General features: G+C 34.1%; 1 protein-coding gene across 1 annotated transcript in view; it reads right to left on the reverse strand.

The window, feature by feature from the left end:
• Positions 1-2,096: 2,096 nt before the first annotated feature.
• The window catches only part of LOC148948228 (heterogeneous nuclear ribonucleoprotein 87F-like), a 29,951-nt gene continuing 11,214 nt past the window's right edge, over positions 2,097-20,833 (reverse strand). The window contains exons 3-8 of the mRNA XM_089094218.1: positions 14,087-14,207; positions 11,666-11,876; positions 8,894-9,138; positions 6,998-7,313; positions 3,079-3,141; positions 2,097-2,297 (exon numbers count right to left, since the gene is read on the reverse strand). Of these exons, the coding sequence (XP_088950344.1) occupies positions 3,083-3,141; positions 6,998-7,313; positions 8,894-9,138; positions 11,666-11,876; positions 14,087-14,207 (952 nt within the window). The 3' untranslated portion in view covers positions 2,097-2,297; positions 3,079-3,082. The remainder of the gene's footprint in view (positions 2,298-3,078; positions 3,142-6,997; positions 7,314-8,893; positions 9,139-11,665; positions 11,877-14,086; positions 14,208-20,833) is intronic.

The following is a 20,833-nucleotide window of genomic DNA, read 5'->3' on the forward strand; positions in this document are numbered from 1 at the left end:
CAGTGCATGCCTTAACTTGAAGCGAATGGGAGCCAAGCGTCAAACTCTAACGATTGTACTGGATTGTCTGTTCGGACGGCAGCAGAAGGTATTCGCCCTCCACGAAGAAGACACTAACTCCGACTGGAGTGATTTAACCTACGGGGCCACCTAACTTGCAGGCATAACATTTCTCGCTATGATTAACTACATTTTGAGCGACCATGAAGAAAGGTATAAATTTGTGGATGACTTATTTCTCATGCTTGCTTATCTACTTGAAGGTAACACTCCTGTAACGCTGTTTGCTAGTGGCATTTTCGATGAGCTAAATATCCAATGTAACGAATCCAATCTAACCATTAATGCTACCAGGACAAAAATACTCCGGCTGAAACCCTTGAAGTCCCATTACCTATTGTGTCTGAAGTGAAAATATTGGGAGTCATTTCCTCCAAAGACTGTTCTTTTGCCGCACATGTTGACAGTGTAATTAGAAAGGGTAAAACTTCCCTTCAAACATTGTCTAAAATGCGTCATTTCGGTTGCGATGTCAAAAGTCTCCTCCGCGCCTACCTTTGCTATGTGCGGCCAGTCTTGGAGTGTGCATGTCCTGTGTGGGACCCTTTCGTACTACATACTGCTCACCTAATGCACGACGTAAAGTCAGTGCAGGAAAGGGCAGTTAGAATTATCCTGGGATTTAGTGATATTCCCTACCAAGAAGCACTCAATAAAATTGAAATTAAGTGTCTTGAGCAAAGACTGAGCAATCTCATCATGAGATTTGGAAAAGCATTTTGTCAAACCCAACTCGCCATGATATTCTCCCCACAGATGGCCCACCAAACAGAAAAACCAGACAAAAACTCAAACTGATACCTATACGTGAACGAACCTACCGATACTATAATTCATTTGTGCCATTTTTGTCGTCAAACATGTAACGGTGTAATGTCTATGTTTATCTATGTTTAACATATAATGTTATGCCATTTTTTTTTTGTACGTATATGTTTAATATGTCATGTTTTTGCCACTGTAAATTAGCCAAGAGCTACGAAAGTTGTGTAATAAACCGTTCTGTTTCTCTCTCTCCACCGAAATATTGCCGTACCTCGCCGGTCTGACCTACGCACTAAGTTTGGAATCGCGGGTTTAAATATAAGGAATAAAAATTAGGCAAAGAATTAAAACAACTCACATAGATACCATCGCCCTTATACTCAAGACATCATAAAATTCTAAATTTCTGAATGACATCTGTTACCCTTAGGCTTAATATTATCATAATGAAATGGAGATTACAAGGTTCTCCACCATGTCACACTTGCCTCAGAGATGACGAAACAATCCAGCACATCCCGTTTAAATTACCAGCCCCATTGTTAGGAGACTAATATCCTCAAGCACCCCTGCTCCATGGTTATTATACTTGATTTGTTCAATGCAAATCTGAAGTATAGCTTCTCTAATTCATCCACTGAGAAACAATAGAAGAGACAAATATGCTATTGATCTCTCTATTGCTCCAAGTTTATGGCACCTTAATTGCCTAATTTAACTGCTCGGAATCACATCCAAGTGCTGAGGCCAGTTCAATAAAGAAGTGACAGAACAAGAAAACAAATTTTAAATTTAGGATATTACCCAGTTATGAAATTCTTTGCGACAAAAGCCCATTCTTGAATTTTAAGTGCCTTGCCTACATCATGCCTAGTTACCTTGCTCCATATAGTCCCTGTTATATGAAGGGTTGTGTTGTGGCCTAAAAATGCCATGTTCACCAAGGATGCCTGCTGGGGAGGTAATTCAAGTCAATGGAATCGCTTTGGTTTTTCAGCCCTCTCCCGCCAATTGAGCGTTGGAGCTTCTATACAATCATGTCAACGAGATCCTTTACTTCTAACTTTGCTAATCTCTCAAACCTGTCGTGTTTGAATTAAGGAACTAGGATTGATCACAAACCGCTGTCTTTTTCACGAGTTAAAGATTTCCCTTTCAAAGTGACAATTGTCCTTCCATAAGTTCCTGATTTCTCCTGATTTCCTGAAACGAGGAGAAACTCGACCCTCAATCAATACACTTCCACACTAACATCTGAAACTTAGAAAACCTTTCTTTCAACATATTGAATTAATTTATTTTCCTGACTATATATTTCTTTGAAAAAGAGCATTTTACAACAGTTGTTTTACCACAATATTTAAGTATAAAAAGGGGGAGGGGAAATGGCTAATGTCAGCACTTTTGGGTCACTTGATGACGTCTATCCTCTTTCTAAGCCTCCTGCCTGCCTGACTGTTGATAAACGACACCTAGATGAAAAAAATTAAAAAGAATATAAGATATTCTGAAAACGATTCCCATAAAACACACTGCTTAGACTCTAAATATATTCATCATAAAAAAAAGTTCCCTCGCCAGTAAGTGATCATAACACATTTGATATTGTAACACCCAGAGAGAGAGAAAAATAGCAGGCAGGGCAACCTGGAAACAAAAGAAGAAAAATAAGAAAAAAGTGTATTTGAACTGTTCCTGCCTGCCTGCCTTTTGCTAAACAATATCTAGACGTTTTTTCTTCAATATGTCAAATAAACCGAAAACTACTCCAATACAATAAAGTATTAAATGTCTAAATAAATTCTTCACAACTACTTAAAAAAAAATAAAGCTGATATGTGAAACCCTGATAGAAAAGAAATACAACTAAAAATCCTGCCATTTCTATTTCAATTACTCCATTGCTAAGAATTACTTAAGACGGCTTTAAAGAACTACTTTTTCAGCTACAATCCCCCTAATACTTCAAGAAATCCTTAAAAAGAACTACTCCGACGCCAAGCTTGCCAAAAGAAACGTCAAAACGGATATTACGACCGCTAAAGTAAAAAAATTGAAAAATAATATAAGATCATTTGGAATCTACGATTAGAGAAATTATGAAAATAAAATCACATATCTAAATGTATTCTTCATAATATTGAAAACAAAAAGAAAAATCCTTTTTCGTCAGAACAGGGCAAGAGTCAATATATAATACGAAAAAATGAACATGTTAAGAAAAAATATAAATAAATAGCGGTAGCAACTTACCACTTTAGTATCTCCTGCCACCCGGGGGCTGAGAAGTATATCCTCCAGCGCCACCACTTGGTGCTACAAATAAAAGTAATAATTATTTACTCGCCTTCTACCAAAATTGGGCCACTCAAGTAATTTAGCACTTCTAATGTAGTTTAAACGATTCTCAAAGAGTTAAATGTTTCCTTAATGATACAATTATATAGCGTTCATTTATCAACTACATACATAAGAAAGATTAATAGTGGAGTAAAACATGACAAAAAAAGCTGAAAAGAACATTAACAAGAAAATATCACACGAAAAATACTATAGCTTGACACCCATTAGTACCACGTCTTTTTTTTAAACAAGCCTTTTAAGACACGTAAATGCCAATACATGCCAAATAAATTGGGCATTATAAAAAAGTTCTCATAGATGCATGTTTTACCGAAACCAAATAGATTGGGTTTTTTTTCTTACCTAGAGGCAGGAACAAAAGGTTACCATAGGATTAAAAGGTTGGTCCATAGGATTCCCCAAGAGTGAGTTGTTGTCTGAAAAATGCACTTATCATTCTGTTTATTCTTCCCCCCCCCCACCCAACATTTAATCCATCATTACGTTCTAAAGAAATCCTCTGTTTAAAGTCTGTTTCAAGGTTCAATTGGATTACCGGTATTAATGACAATTTATTGATCTTCCTACCCGATCCTCAGAAAGGGTGCAGTGGAAGGGTTTCGCATTGAAAAAAAAATTGCCCTTTATAGAAATTACCGGGTTCCTCAAATCAAAACGAATATTTTTATTTCTTTATGTAGAAATATTATTTTATTCGCTATATGTAATAGTATATATAGTGAAAAACTAATTATAATATAGTTGCAATCTGTTTTGTTGTCAATTAATCCAGTTTTTTTCATTTAGTGAGAAAGAAAGAAGTTCCTAGATGAATGTTAGAGCCCTAACCCTCCTGTCTAGAGGTATTCAAGGAGGTTAAAGCTCATTAATGAGGTTGAGTACAAAAAATGGTTAGCATTTATTTTTAATTTGAATAAATTTTTCAAGTTGTTGTCACGACGAAAATAATAATACATATAAAAGAGCGGTACTTTGATTTTGAATGAATTAATTGGTTTTCATACAAATTGTGAACATCATTTTAAGATGTCCTCAAATGTGTTTTTTTTTTTTTTAAGATGAACAAGAAACGACAATCTGAAGCAAATTAGAAAAGATTTAGTTTGCTTCTCCTGGACTTTTACGTATTTATCCCATAAATTAAAATTGTTGAAGGAATAGTTTGAGAAATCTTCAATATTAAACAGATAGAAAATGGGCATGTCTTGAATTTATTTAAATAGGTCCAGTATGAAGTAAATGAAGAATTGAATATACAACAAGAATTTAGCAGGGCATTAATCAAAACATTTTTCTTAGTAGTCTATGTAAAGTAATTAAGATACAAAACCCCCTTGAATAAATTGTATTGTGAGGGGTCATTTCGACATCATAAAACCCTGTCAAATCTTCTGTAACTCGTTTTTTCAGGCTGTTACCAAACAACGAATCAAGAGATTGAGCATTTATGCTTCAAATCAGGTTGGTTTTAACCAGTGTTCTTCTACCTTCTACTTTCAGTATTCTTCTTCTTCTAGTTTAGAAGTCAATTGAACAATCAATTATTTAACAGTCGATCAAAACACTTGGAATTGGATTTACTCTCATAATCCACATCTAGTAGTACCTTCCTGTTAGTTCCTTTAAGTTTTAGCTTTGCAACAACCCCCCCCCCCCCCTCTGAAAAACCAGATACAATATTGTTATTTTTTTCAGAGCATCTAAACGTAATTCAAGCAATATCACTTATAAACAAGGTAAACAAAACAGGGTGACCCACCCAATCACTAGTCGAGAATCAAATTGAAAGACATATAAAGAAAATCGAAATTATAACACATAAAGTTACAAATAAAAGCACAGCAATCAGATGTCTGTGAGCACTATCTTTGAAAAGGCACAATTTTTTGAAAAGGTCAGGTATCTGGAAGTCTTTATGTTATGTGCGATGACGTTAATGCGTGCTAGATGCCTATAAAATTGAGGATAGACGAGCAAAGACATCAAACTGATTGATATCAGAAAATTATTTCAGTTGGACGCCAGAAATCACATACGTTTTGTCTGTGCTCTAGCTCTTGGTTATAGATTTCACATAAAATTGTATACATTAATATTAAATTGCATATATATACACATTAAATTGTATATATACAATTAAACTATATACACAATTACATACAGTTTATTGTATATTATACAATATATACAATTAAATTGTATATATTTTATGTATATTAAATTGTATAAATGAAATTCTATTAAGTACACAAGAAATAAAAAGAGAATAATATAAAAAAACGAATATCGATTGGGAATAGAGGGCAAGCAAAAATTTGGAAATATTTAAAATCTACTTTTAAAACACAAGCTCGTTTTTATTCTTAATAAAAACTTACCACTCTAAACACCGAACATTACCACTTACCAAAAACTTACCACTCTAAATTTGCATATGTTCACTAATTTAAAAATAAATGCATAAAAAAATTCAACCTTTTACCAAACAATCTATTTTAATCTAGTAGTTTATCAGTTGTTTCACAAATTTTAGATAAACTTACTATTCAGGTAGAAAAGAGGGAAATACAATAAAATAAAATTTTAAAGCAATAGAAAAACATAAAAACAGAAAGAACTCCAACTTGTATTCCATACAATAGCAACCATTTACGCGAAAAGGGAATACCATTACATGATCACCCAACCTCAAGAAAAAAAAATCATGACAACTCATCATTACTCAAGGATGGAATGAGACACAGTTAAGACGTGCAAAGGAAAAAAGACGAACAATATAGCACCCCAAACAATACAACTGTTTAGAATCCTCTTATGATAGAGTTTAAAGATGCTCGCCTCCTTTTATCAATCAATTTCAACTTTTCAGTCGTAAAGAATAGAAAGAAATCATCGAAAATGCTACATGTGAGGTCATGGTTTATATGTTAAAAAATGCTACAAGTGAAAAAATCCTACATGCTACATGTGAAAAAAATGCTACATGCTACATGTGAAGTCATGGTTGATATGCCAAAAAAAATGCTATATGTGAAAAAAATGCTACATACTACATGTGAAAATGCTACATGTGAAAATGCTACATGTGAAGTCATGGTTGATATGCTAAAAAATGCTATGAGTGAAAAAAATGTTACATGCTACATGTGAAGTCATGGTTGATATGCTAAAAAAATGCTATATGTGAAAAAAATGTTACATGCTACATGTGAAGTCATGGTTGATATGCTAAAAAAATGCTACATATGAAAAAAAATGCTACATGCTACATGTGAAAATGCAACATGTGAAGTCATGGTTGATATGCTAAAAAATGCTACATGTGAAAAAAATGCTACATGCTGCATGTGAAAATGCTACATGTGAAGTCATGGTTGATATGCTAAAAAATACTACATGTGAAAAAAATGTTACATGCTACATGTGGTCATGGTTGATATGCTAAAAAAAATGCTATATGTGAAAAAAATGTTACATGCTACATGTGAAGTCATGGTTGATATGCTAAAAAAATGCTATATGTAAAAAAAATGTTACATGCTACATGCTGCATGTGAAAATGGTATATGTGAAGTCATGGTTGATATAATAAAATATCATGTTTATTGAATGCACAGACAAAACGGAGCCTCAAAAAGCAATGTTAATTTCAAACATATATTAGCTCGATCAAACCTGCTTGAAAACAATTCGCTCACCTATATTTTCAGGATTCTAAACAGAAGACGATTTTCTTTGGGAAGGCAGTAGAAAAAGAAGCACTAGCTGGGTATAACTTAAAGAAAAATAAATTATAGTCGCAACTAACCAGAATATGGAGCTGGTCTTTGAGAGCCACCCTGGTAACCAGCTCCTCGAATTGGTCCACCACCTCCGTATTCTGACTCTTGTCCATATCCAGTACCAAAGATAGGCTGTGATGCAACACCACTCCATCCTTGAGGAGCGGCTGCTTGGGGTGGGCCACCGTAACCTGAGCCATAGCCTCCTCCAGTTGCTCCACCTTGTGTGGCATATCCACCCCCACCATATGGTTGATTGGGGTAAGTGGTTGGGGGCGGGTTAGATCCCCACTGCTGAGGTTGACCACCCCATTGTTGTTGTGGAGCACCACCGTAGCCTCCCTATCAATTATAAATCAAAAATTTACTAAAAATATTTTCATTATACCAACAAATCTATGAGCTCGTAAGGTGCTCTTCTGTTTATTGCAATAAAGCTATACGTTAAAAATATGTATATTTCTAAGAATCCCATCAGATGTCTAATTTCTCAGATCTTCCTATTTATTCTCAAAAATAAAAAAAAGATAGCCATTCAACTACTATATCGCTTATATCGCAAAGCATGAAATATTTGTCTGTTTTATCGAAACTTTAAATCATTGAAGATAACTGGAATCATTTAATAATAGAGGACGTTGCTACTGTATTAAGTTCCAACGAAATTAAAATTAAAGCCTTTTTTGACCCTTGAAACCATCTAGAAGGTTTTTTAGGCTTTCTTAGATTAATTATTAATTCGCACTAAACAAATTCATACTAACTAATATGATTAGACATCTCATTTCGTTACCGCCGTCCAAACTTCTGAAATGCTTACGAATTGATTATAAAAGCAGTAAAACAGGTTATTATAATGAAGAAGTACAACTAATAGGGGTCTCAATGGTGGTCATCAATACCGTTTTCCTCAATAGTTATGAAAAGACGTTAGTAGCTCAAACCAGAAAGCTAAAAATAAGTGTCTACAGTATGAGACACTAAGTGTTTAAAGTATTACAGAATATAAGAAAAAAAAAAAAAGCATTAAAATGTTATTTTTTCAACCATAATTTAGTACCATAGAAGCAGAAGTGTTGACAGTAAAAAAGATAGCAAAAAAAAAAAAAAGAAAAGAAAAAAGATTTGCATCAGATGCCTTACTGTATATAAACATCAAGATGTTTCTAAATATCTGCTTTACAATGATCAAAAAAAGACAAAAGCTCTCGTAATTTATAAAGAAAAAATTTTGGAGACGCTAGGGCTAAGTTCCATTCCTAGAAATTCGTTCACCTCTCGCGCTCGGCACTGTATTTTCATTTCCCGGACTACCACTTCCCAAATCCTCAGCAGGCTCCTAACCAAACGTTCCAATCGACCAACAGGGCAAAATCAGATTTCAGACATTTCAAATTCTGTATTACAAACTGACATTCTAAAAAGAGTTGCCAGTGGACTGCACAGTCTCAAGAATTCGGCTATTTAACAAGTGAGAAAGTTCCAATGTTCCAATGAAATTAGGTCATTTTCCTTTGGTATCTCCTTTCTTAGCGTCAGTAATACACAAATGTGGTTACAGTCAGGTTAGTGCCTGCACAAGCGTAAAACCTGCACAGAATTGTTAAACACTATTCTGGAACGTTGATCCACATTTGGAGGTGTCACTCCAACACCACATTAATTTTCGGCTTCAGCAATAGAGACAAAAACAACTAGTGTGCAAAAAAGGAAGTTAACCACGAACAGCTCAATATGAAATCCTTTAGGTCGCTTTAGTAAATAGTACTAGTACTAGTGCTAACAACTCCCTGCAGCACCAAACCGCTTGACTTCAACACAACTACGCAAACTACTCCACCCCAATTCACTAAACGAGGATCTATATAAATAATAGTTACGTTACTTATACAGATAGAAAGGTGAACCAGAAGAAATTTTACCTGTGGAGCAGGTGCTCCTCCACCATATCCACCACCCCAGCCGCCAGCAGTACCTTGGTTATAACCACCACCTCCAGCACTGCCTCGATTCCAACTAGGTTGCTCATTTGTCCTTGGACCATCCCAGCCACGACGACCACCTGTGGTAGAACGATCTTGCCCTTGTTTGTGATCCAGCATTTTTTGTTTGCTCAAGGCTTTCTTAACGACAAGATTACGACCTTTTAGGTAGTGATCACCTTCGACTGAAATAAAATAAAAATAAATGTATAAATAAAAATAATGAAAAAAAAAAATTAAAAATAATGCTCTTCCATGGTGTGGAACAAATCTGTAAGGCTACATCCCATTCAAGCACATGTTTGTTACAGGGCCACCACTGAGAATTGTACAACATTCCATAATTCACCTCAAAGAATCCCAAAATACTAAATGTCTAAACTTAATAAACTTTTTGAGGTAACTACTAATAAACACTCAGCACAGTACCAAGCCATCTGAGGTCAACAAAGTTACGCACGCTCCTCCTTTACCCCAATCTGACCAAAACTTGACTCTTTACCCCCTACCACGAATATCCAATATCTTTTAAATCCTTTTATGTGAAGGATTCTCGAACTCTTCTCACTCAATGCAGGGACGACCTGTTTTTCCTTTGGCCCCAAATGGATAAACAAAAGGCACAATTTTCGGCGATCTATCATCCTTTATCCGAAAAATTCTTAGCCATCTGAAAATATACCCTTGTGAAAAATTCACAAAAAGTGGCAGCTTCTTTCGTTGCAGTATCAATAAATACCTCTGTATGCTTTTTGGACTCCTCTTTTATTAAAAAGGCGTTGCTTTAAGGTAATTTGACTATTGGATTTGTTTAATTTCCAACTTTGATGTAATTTTTTTATATCCAGGTTCTAACATAGTTCAGAATATCTGAGTATCTATTGTTTCCTTAAGACTGAATAGAAAAAATTTGCTTAACCTTTGACCACTTGCATCTTGTTTTCCCAAATGAAAAGACATCCGCAACTGGGATCAGAATTTTAGTTTTATCAGAGAGCCCTTCTTTTAGCCCATGATAGGGGATTCCAAGAAAAATATTGAATGCAACTATTTTGTAGGGAATGTGAGTGGGAGTCCAGCATGCGGATTTAGTTGGTATTTAGTTGATTTTCTCTACAGTTTCAATATCCTAGATGGCCATTAGTAATGAGCCATTGTTGAGAACACAGTTAATGATGATTGAGAACACAGATTTTGTTGTTTTAAGAATTACTGCTCTTATTAGAGTAATTTTGTATTTCAAAAAGAGTTTAAGGCAATATTTTTTTAAATATACCAAAGTTGGGTCATGGAAGGGTTATTGGATCTGGGGGGATAGTTCTAACAGTTAAGATTTTTTGTTTATCTTTTATTTTGAGCTCCTTGAAAGAAGATCAAAAACTTGTTCAGCTTTAAATATTATATATTCACAGACCTCGAGCATAGTTACATATAATGAAGTTGTTTCATCTAGAGAAGTAACAGTGATTTGACCAGTAAAAGCTAGTTGAAATTGGTATTAGGCTAGAAATTGTCAGGGTAGGGGTAAAAATTGCTTTTGGGGACGTTCTTTGCATCCTTATCTATTTTTTCTTTTAAATAGAAAGAAATTTAGCTTCGTGCTATACGCAAGTGTTTACCAATTCACAAAAAAAAATATAAAAGAACAAAAAATATATAAAATAAAGCGAGGTTCAGGGACTGCGTAGTTACGAGCTCAACACAGTAATCAACGATTCTTGACTTGCAGTACTGATTATTGGAGATGAAGTACAGCAGAATTCTAGCATTTAATTTTGGATGGAATACTCTTCCAAATAATATAATAAACATATAAACAAATAAATAGTCTTTCAATGTTGCGGAGCCTGATTCTTCTTCTTCTATTAGGGTTAGTCTAAGCTTTCCAGTCAGGACTATTTAACCCTTTTCCTGTTTCTCTGTCTGAAAGCGGAGCATTATAATGTGATTACTTGTTGCAGATTGCTTGCAGCTCTTACAATAGCCCTTCAGATTTCAGACACTGAATTATCAAATTATTGTGGTCAGCCAGGTAATTAACTGATATGGTATTTTGTCGAATTTGATGCAGTTAAACATTCTGTTCTGAAAAAGCTACTGCGTTTCAGCAAATTCTCCATTCAAACAAGCAATGGTTAATACTTTCATACTAAATGATGCAGAAACTGCAATTTTTGTAAGCAGGGGTGAGACCTGTTCTATCAGGGATTTGAAATGAGAAAGTTTGAAAACTTAGGCCATCTGAGCCTTTCAGTTTTGTTTAGAGGCGTGTCTCTGAATATTCATAAAACTAAAATCCTGAGTATTTAAAACAAGAATCAGAGAGAAAAGAACAAAAATCAGATTAGAGAAAATAAACCAGGAAGAGCTGTTCCTTTTCCTTTTAGGGACATCGATTTACCAATTTATACTATTTAGTCCTCTTCTTATTTCCCTGGTTTTACTATAATGAAGTACTAGGTTGCTAGTTTGATTTTTGACAATGGGCCAACATTTTTTTTTATTTAGCTTAGTTCATGTGGGTTTTTTTTCTGAAAACTCCCCGAGTTCTCTGTATCTCAGAAAACACCTCTCTTCTTTCTTTGTCCTCAGGATTTCTCCTTTCTTCACTCAAATACCTTTTTTTTAGCTAAATATATAAAGAGAAGGCAATGAACTACATTCATGCAGCAACTAAATAACACATAATAAAAGCAAAAAGACTACACTTACGAACAATTTTGTCAACAGGGTCATAATCGTCAAATTCAACAAAACCAAATCCTCTTTTCTTCTTTGTGTCTCGATCTAAAACAACAGCAGCATCAGTAATTGTGCCATACTTTCCAAAATAATCTCGAAGGTCCTCATCCTCGACATCATCCTTCAATCCACCAATGAATATCTTTTTCACAGTAGCAGCAGCTTCAGCTTGTCCATTGAGCTAGAAAAAAAAAAAAAAAAAAAAAAAAAAAAAAAAAAAAAAAAAAAAAAAAAACTTGAACACGATCCAGTAACATCTCTAGAAGATATAGTAGCTTACTTGTTAATACTTCTAACATGCTGAAGTTAAAATGAACTGCTTTATGAATTGAATTCTTCAGGTAAGTTATGCTGAACTTCATTGCAGTCAAAACTTAAGGGCACTAAACGTAAAAAGAGTTTAAGTCCAAAAAATTGCGCCCCCTCTGAGGTAAGAAAAAGGAGTACATTTCACGCGGAAAAAGTGCAAGTTGGCAACCCTGTTTTTTGGGTTAAATGCTCTTTAGACGAGTATGCCAAAATATGACGTTTAAAGAGAATGAAAACTGACACCCAAAAAGAGTGCATTTCACACGAAGTGTGCAAGTTGGCAGCCCTGCCCTGTGGCAGCTGTGATCAAACCCCAGACTTTGTATTGCTAAGCATAGATTAATTCACTGTGCCACCACCAATGGCGTCAATTATCGAAAATTTGAAGGAGAGATCTATCAAGAGTGGGAGGGGGCAAGTTTGTCATTTTTTGATGAAAAAAAAAACTCACCAAAAATGTATTTTTCAGCAAATAATACCTACAAAACGGTATTTTTCAAATCTAGGGAGAGATGGCGTCTCATAAACAACCTAAAATCGATTAAATTGATGCCACTGCCCAATACAGGGTTTAGCTTTTGGCGCCATAATGAATTGAATTTGGCGACAGGCACAATCGAAACTGCTTGGCAAAACAAAGTCCAGATTTTGATCCCAGGGTTTAGCTTGTGGACATACAGTGGATTGAGCTCTACTTGGCAATGCGAGTCCATGGTTAAATCCCAGGTCCTGCAGGGCCTGGAATGGCATGCAGATTATGCATTAGCATATCCAAATAATCAAACCAAAAGAAGACAAATTGCTCTCACTATTGTCTGAATGCCCTTAAGTTTTGACTAAAACGAAGTTCAGCAAAACTTGATCTGAAGTATTCAATTCATGAACTGGTTCATGAGTCGTCTCATGAAATAACCAAAAACTATATTACTAGACAATAAATGCCAATTAATTTTACTAGTAAGCATGAAATGATTTAAATTTTCTCACGGGAAAATTTGACAACTGAAAGTTTTTAAAACCAACAAAAGTAAAAAAAATTAAGACATGTAATTGCCTTAAATTGAACTGTTTCAAAGCTTATCAATTTTGGTAGATATTTTAAAAGGAAGAAACGCCATATTTTTGAATTAAGTTAACATATTATTTGGCAAGAAACATTGCTTTTTGACAAATTTACTTATAATAGAGAGCAATATTTTAGAAACACATCTATAAGATGGTATATTAGTTTGGATAGAAGGGAGGGAAGGAGGTGACCTCTTAACCACCCCGTGTTGCATCAAAAAAGAAATTTTTGCTTTTTGACAAATTTGAAAATTCTTTACTTGTTTCAAGCAAAAAAATGTTTTGCTTTTTGATAAAATATTGCTTTTGACAAATTTACCTATAATAGAAAGCAATATTTTAGAAAAATATCTATAAAATGGTATGTTAGTTTTGATAGAAGGGAGAGAAGGAAGTGACCTCTTCTACCACCCCTTGTTTCATCAAAAAAAATTTTTTTTTGCTTTTTGACAAAATATTGCTTTTTGACAAATTTACCAATAATAGAGAGCAATATTTTAGAAAAACATCTATAAGATGGTATATTAGTTTTGATAGAAGGGAGGGAAGGAGGTGACCTCTTCTACCACCACTTGTTTCATCGAAAAAGAAATTTTTATTAGATTATCTGCAAGGGGATAATTTTCATAAGCTTAAGTTTACTGCAGTAACTACAAGGCCTATGAGAACAAATCAAAATTTGAATATGAAAAAAGTTTCACTCAAACATCTGGTTCCAAGCAGCTCTTAGAAGTGAATTATGAAAAAAAAATATTGTAAGGGCAGTCCAATGTTTTAAATTATCTGTATCAATGAGAATCTATCTGTACCTAAAAGTGCACTTATGAACAATATCCAAGGATGGTTGAGATACTGGTAGTACCAGAATAGGAAGACGTTCCTGCTACAGTAGGCTACAGCTTTAAGATGAGTGGACAGGCTTCAAAAATGCCCTATATGCCATCAATTGCTCTGGATGATCTAACACAATGAATAAACTAAATAATCTGTAATAAAGTAGATCATCATCAATCATACCTCTCGAGGAACAGCTCTCTTTGGTTCAACTTCTCTACCATCAACTCTGTGAGGTCTAGCGTCTTGTGCAGCATCAACCATTGCAGCTTTTGAATATGTTACAAATCCAAAACCACGGGATCTGAACAAAAATAGAATAATGAATCATAAGAAAACAGAAATCAACGAATTTTGAAGCCGTTTATTTGTAAAGCAATTTGAGGAAGGATTCAACTGTGAAGAACTTAGACCTAATTCACACATTGCTAATTGGCACAAAAAAAAACTAAATTAAATGTTCACCAAACCAGCAAAAGAAACTGGATGCAGTGTAAGAAATACGCCAATCATGGCTGAACATAAAATCGATTATAACAAAGCCCAAATAACATTGTTTTTTCAAGTACTATAAATATGTCAGACCACTATGCAAAAAGTATCAAGTGATTATAATAACTTTATAGTCAACTTCAACCTTTTCTTACTAATAGACGTTAAGGCTCAAGTTTGTCTTGTCTGACATCAAACCATGACAGATCAAGTTCTTCCCACCAACACTAACTTAAAATTGTTAATTCTGTTTAGATTTTGTCTTTTGTTTTCTTAACACATGTTACACTATAACCTTAAAGATTGGAAAATTCTAGATACAAACAGCATCATTATTATCAGCTTCAACCAAGACAGCAAGGGATTAAGCTAGGGTTAACAGGTTAAGTTAATAATTTGTAAAAATTTAAGGAAATCAGAAAATCAAAGGGAAGGAGATCAAAGAAGTTAAAGGCTAGAAACCAGAGCATAAAGAAAAAGATATTAGCATGAAGAGAATTTCCAAAACAATCTATTTCTAGAAATCAAAAGTTAAAGGAAATCAGAAGAAATCAAAGATGCTGTTTATTTTCTCTCTGAAAATGCAAATTCAGGATAAGCCTACAGCTGAAACTATCACCAAACAGGCAAAATACTTACATCATTAGAGACGTTCGTTTCAGGTCTGTCAATTTTTACAAGCTAGAATTACGATTTTATTTAGAATTTTACATTAGGAGCAAATTAAATTTGCTTAGGAACTAGGAAAACTTTCCTTTTTCCACGATTTTCAGTCAATTTTTTATTTAAAAATTTTCTGAGAAAATACTAAAAGTTTCTTGAATAGATGGATCAAACCCAATCTCAGCTAGCAAATGACTGCAAAATATTGAAAATCAACACATGACTACAGAAAATAGAATACCAAAAACTTGTAACATAAACAAGTTTTTAACATAAACATGTAACAAACCTTGAAGTTTAGAAATCAGATAATAAAGAAGATAATGTATATGTAAAAATGTTAATATTTTATAAATAATTAGCTTTTAGAAATTAGCAATTAAAGGAGGCAAGGAAAATGAAGAGAGCTAACTCTTATAAATCTGAGAATTAAAAAAATTGTAAATTTTAGACATGTAGCAAAATGGCAAATTGTGTTTAAAGCTACAAATTTAGATATTATCTCAACCAATGCTGATCTTTTAATGGCTAAAGCAGTATTGTTCAACAGTTGTATTTCATCACTATATTATATTGTTTGAAAGCATATTTAAAAAGTCATGGGATAATTATGGGATTTGAGACAAGACTCCTTCTTCCAAACAAAATAAATAATAAACAATCGTGTAAGACATCTTCAAACCATTGATCTCAATTAAATTCCTTTTTTTAGTTTCATATTTGTAGGATAGTCGCTAGTACAGAAAACATATTTAATATGCTCTTTATATTGTTTTGAGACAAGGCATGACAAAGGTTCCAAATGTGTTGTGACATTTTGAAAACAATTACATGCATATTCAATATATTGAACATGCATCAACATATGTGCATCAACATAAAAATATATTCAACCTCTGCCATAGTCCCCTTGCACAAAACAGGATTCAAAAGTAACTCCTACAACTACAGACCCATATTGCTTACTTGGCAACCAGTTAAAATCCTCACAAAAACACCCCTAGACTGCATAAAAAACATGAAAAGACATGTGATACCAGAGGTTCAAGCTGGATTCTGTCTGAACAGATCCATTATAGACCAAATATTTTTCAATAAAAAAATGATGGAACAATATTTGGAATTTGGTAAAGAACTATACCAACTGTTCATTGACTTTGAGCATGCCTTTGACCTGACTTGGCAAGATGGTCTTTGGCATATCTTGGCTCCATGCAGAATTCTATATTATAAGGAGTATGCATGAGAAGGCAAACAGCATGGTGCAGACTAGTGAATGACTTACTGAATTTTTCTACCTCTACAGATGTTCTCCAAGGACGTCTCCAATCATGCACTCTTTTTTGTCTCTTCCTAAACAATGAGTTGGTACTTATTCATAATAAGGTGATGAATAGCCTAAGGAGAATACTTCCTGGACCTGCTGCATATGCTAATGACAATCCTCTAAACGGAAAAACAGAGGAGCTCCAAGCCAATGCAAACACTATCAACAATACAGCTAATTACTTTGGAATGAAGATAAATGTCAGCAAGACCTCCATACATGACTCCTCAAAAAAATAAACAACGCCTGGCTCTTGTCTCTGCATGCTTCTTTGAAGAAAGAATTAATCCCTCTTGCCCAAGAGGAAAGCCTCCCAAGTACTGGTGGGAAAAATTTTCTGCTCACCCCTTCCCAGTTAGTACTGCTGAGGATTATGACAAGCATGGAGGCATACCCAAAATAGCATTATGATGCCATTACTGAAGCCCTAAATTGGCTAGATTGGAGTTAAGTAAGTAAGTATTTACATACATTACCAGCAACAAAGCATTTTCGATAAATCTGTTTTATTCATATGTATCTAGAAACTCTCTTTTTCCAAAATACACCATTTCTTATTTTCTTGCTCACAAACAGTTTTTTTCCACTGAAATAGCTCTTGATAAGAAAATGAAATGATTTATTCTTCTTCTAAGGTGGGCAAAAGAACCACCATGAAAAATCACCCCAGAAGTTAAGCAAGAATACCCCCCCCCCAAAAAAAAAATGGATCCCAAACTATAATTCAACATTTCAAACAGCTTATAAAAAAAAGAAATAGCAATTTTCAACTATTATATAACATTATTATACTATTATTTATATGGAGAAAACTGAAAAGAAAGCAAGCCAATCTCTTCAATTTACAAATTAAACAAGGATTGAAATCAAACCCACAGACTGATGTAAAAACCTTAACTCAATCCCCCAAAAGAGATTTCTTTTTGTACATTCTTTTAACCTATTAATGGATTTAAACCAACACCATCTATAGTAGGTTTATTTTATTTATTTATAACCCACCTTACAGACAACAAAAAAGACAGAGTACAGCAAAGACAAAAGAAAGAAAAACACACTTGAATAAAGGTAAATGTACCAACTACACAACAGCAATAACTTCTACTAATGACAGTGCATAGCATGAACTATTACTGGAGAATCGCATGCTACTGGTGACTAATAATTTTCCTGTTAAACTGTTGAATTTGTTTTTCTATTAAATAAAAAAAAAAAGTTTTTTTAAATGAAAGTAAGGAACGACGTTAAAACTTAAAACGAACTGAAATTATTCCGTATATGAAAGGAGATGCCCCCTCCTCACCGCCTTGCTCTTTTCGCTAAAGTTTTTTATTGTTTAAAAAGAGCTGTGGGAAAGTCAAACTTTAGCGTTAAAGAGCGAGGCGTTGAGGAGGGGACAGCCCCTTTCATGTACGGAATAATTTCTGTTCGTTTTAAGCTTTAACGTCATTCCTTACTTTCATTTAAAAAAACTTATTTTTTTATTTAATTTTTGAACGTTTTTGAATTAATACAGGTTTTGATATTGGCTCACCGTACATGAATAATAAAAAAAAAATTGCATATTAATTTTACTTTTATTTGGTTAAATGGCTTTCTCGAAACTTGTTTCATTTCATTAACAAACGTTTTTATTAGTAATAAATATACGTAAATTACGAATTAACTTACGTAACGAACTTCTATATTCATATATTTTTAATACGTATATTAGGGGGTTCGCCCCCTAATCAATACCTTGCTCTTTAAGCTATTAAATAAAAAAAACCAAGTTTTTTTAACTGAAAGTAAGGAGCGACATTAAAACTTAAAACGAACAGAAATTATTCCGTATATGAAAGGGGCTGTCCCCTCCTCAACGCTTCGCTCTTTACGCTAAAGTTTTTTATTGTTTTAAAAAATAAAGTTATGAGACAAAGGCAAACTTTAGCGTAAAGAGCGAGGCGTTGAGGAGGGGACAGCCCCTTTCATATACGGAATTAATTTCTGTTCGTTTTAAGTTTTAATGTCGCTCCTTACTTTCAGTTTAAAAAACTTGTTTTTTTTTATTTAATTTCTGATCGTTTTTTAGTTAATGCAACTTTTATTTTGGCTCACCGTCATTGAATAAGTAAACAAAATTTGCATAAAAATTTTACTTTTCTTTTGCTAAATGGATGTCTCTAAATTTGGTTATCAAGTAATTTACAAATTAACTTACTTAACTAACTTCTATATTCGTATATTTTTCTTCTAGCAAAAAATACAAAGTTGCAGATTTTTGCAGATATGAGCTTGAAACCTATGTAATAGGGTTTTCTGATACGCTGAATCTGACTGTGTGATTTTCATTAAAATTCTTTCACTTGTAGGGGATGTTTCTCCCCTCTTTAAAAAATCGGGTAAATTTTCTCAGGCTCGTAGTTTTTGATGAGTAATACTAAACTTAATAAAATTTATATATTTAGAATCAGCATTATAAACCCATTCTTTTGATACATTTATTGACATCAAAATTCCATTTTTAAAAGTTTCAATCACTATTGAGCCGTATCGCTTGTTTTTTTTAGTGTTTTTTTTATTACGTATATGTTATTAAGTATATGAGGGGGACCTCCCCTTAGTCAATACCTTGCTCTTTACGTTAAAAGTTAAAAAACAATTTAATTCACAAACCCCGGAATCACAAAGGCCATTTAGTTAGAATAGATAGCTCTTTTGTAATCACTGAAAAAACTGTCGCGTAACGAGCGAGGTATTAACTTGGGGGATAACCTCCTTATATATGGTATAATTTTTGTTCGTGTTAAGCTCTATTTTTGCTTCATACTTTCAGAAGAAAAAAAACCTGTTTTTTTTTATTTAATTTCTGATGGTTTTTTAAATAATGCTTTTAAATCAGATAACCTCTACATATAACTTTTCCCTACTCCAAAGAAACTACCTCCACGGAGATTCTCCCGAATAACCCCCTCCTCCAGCCCCATCCTCCAGAAAAAAAATCCTTCCTGAAAATGTCTGTATACTTCCCAATAACCAATAAATAATGCTGGCAAGTCCGGCCCCCCCTTCCTGGGAATTCCCCTTCCCCCATGAAAACTTCCTTCATGGACAGATCCTCCAACATAACCCCCGACCCCCCCCCTCACTACCAGAAAAAAACCCTCCTGAAAACGTCTGTATACTTCCCAATAACCAATACTATATGTTAACATTGGGTGAAGTTCACAACTTTTAGCCCTCCCCCCGGGGACTTCGGGGGATTAAGTCATCCTAAAAGAATTATTTATCATATTTTCGACCATGCTGAACAAAATGGATATCTCAAAATTTTGATTGGATGACTTTGGGAAAAAAATGAGCGTGGGAAGGGGGCTAGTTGCCCTCCATTTTTTGGTCACTTGAAAAGGGCACTAGAACTTTTAATTTCCGTTCCAATGAGCCGCCCCACGATATTCTAGGACCACTGGGTCGATACGATCACCCCTGGGAAAAAAAAATAAATAAATAAATAAAAAAAAAAAAATAAATAAACACGCATCCGTGATCTTTCTTCTGGCAAAAAAAGCAATTCCACATTTTTGTAGATAGGAGCTTGAAACCTCTATAGTAGGGTTCTCTGATACGCTGAATATGATGGTGCGATTTTCATTAAGGTTCTATAACTTTTAGGGGGTCTTTTCCCCTATTTTTGAAAATCAGCCAAATTTTCTCAGGCACGTAACTTTTGATGAGTAGCACTAAACTTGATGAAAATTATATATTTGAAATCAGCATTGAAATCTGATTCTTTTGATGCATCTATAGGTATCAAAAACCCGTTTTCTAGAGTTTCGGTTACCATTGAGCTGGGTCGCTCCTTACTTACACAGTTCGTTACCACGAACTGTTTGAAAGTTCAAATTTTGTTCCAATTCTTTAAAAATGAATGCTTAATCACAAAGGCTGTTAATTAGAAGAAGTAGCTGTTATGAAAGTACTAAAAAATCTTTGGCTTAAAGAGAGAGGTATTGACTAGGGGGTGATCCCAATCATATATGTAAAATTTTCTGTTTGTTTTAAGTTTTGATGTTACTCCTTATTTTCAGTTGGAAAACTTGTTTTTTTTATATTTAATTTCAGATCTTTTTTTAAATAATGCTGGGAAATCCGGTGTCACCTTCATAGCAACGTCCCTTCCCCCATGAAAACTTCTTCATGGAAAGATCCCCAACAACCAATACTATATGTTAACATTGGGTAAAGTTCATAACTTTCAGCCCTCCCCCCGGAAACTTTGGGGGATTAAGTCATCCTAAAAGACATAAGTATTATATTTTCGAACATGCTGAACAAAATGGCTATCTCAAAATTTTGATCGGGTGACTTTGGCAAAAAGAATGAGCATGGGAGGGGGCCTAGTTGCCCTCCATTTTTTGGTCACTTAAAAAGGGCACTAGAACTTTTAATTTCCATTCCAATGAGCCCTC

Source organism: Artemia sp. Qi Xiang Cuo, chromosome 9 (genome assembly GCF_049724085.1).
Source record: "Artemia sp. Qi Xiang Cuo chromosome 9, ASM4972408v1, whole genome shotgun sequence".
Taxonomy (NCBI): Eukaryota; Metazoa; Arthropoda; class Branchiopoda; order Anostraca; family Artemiidae; genus Artemia; species Artemia sp. Qi Xiang Cuo.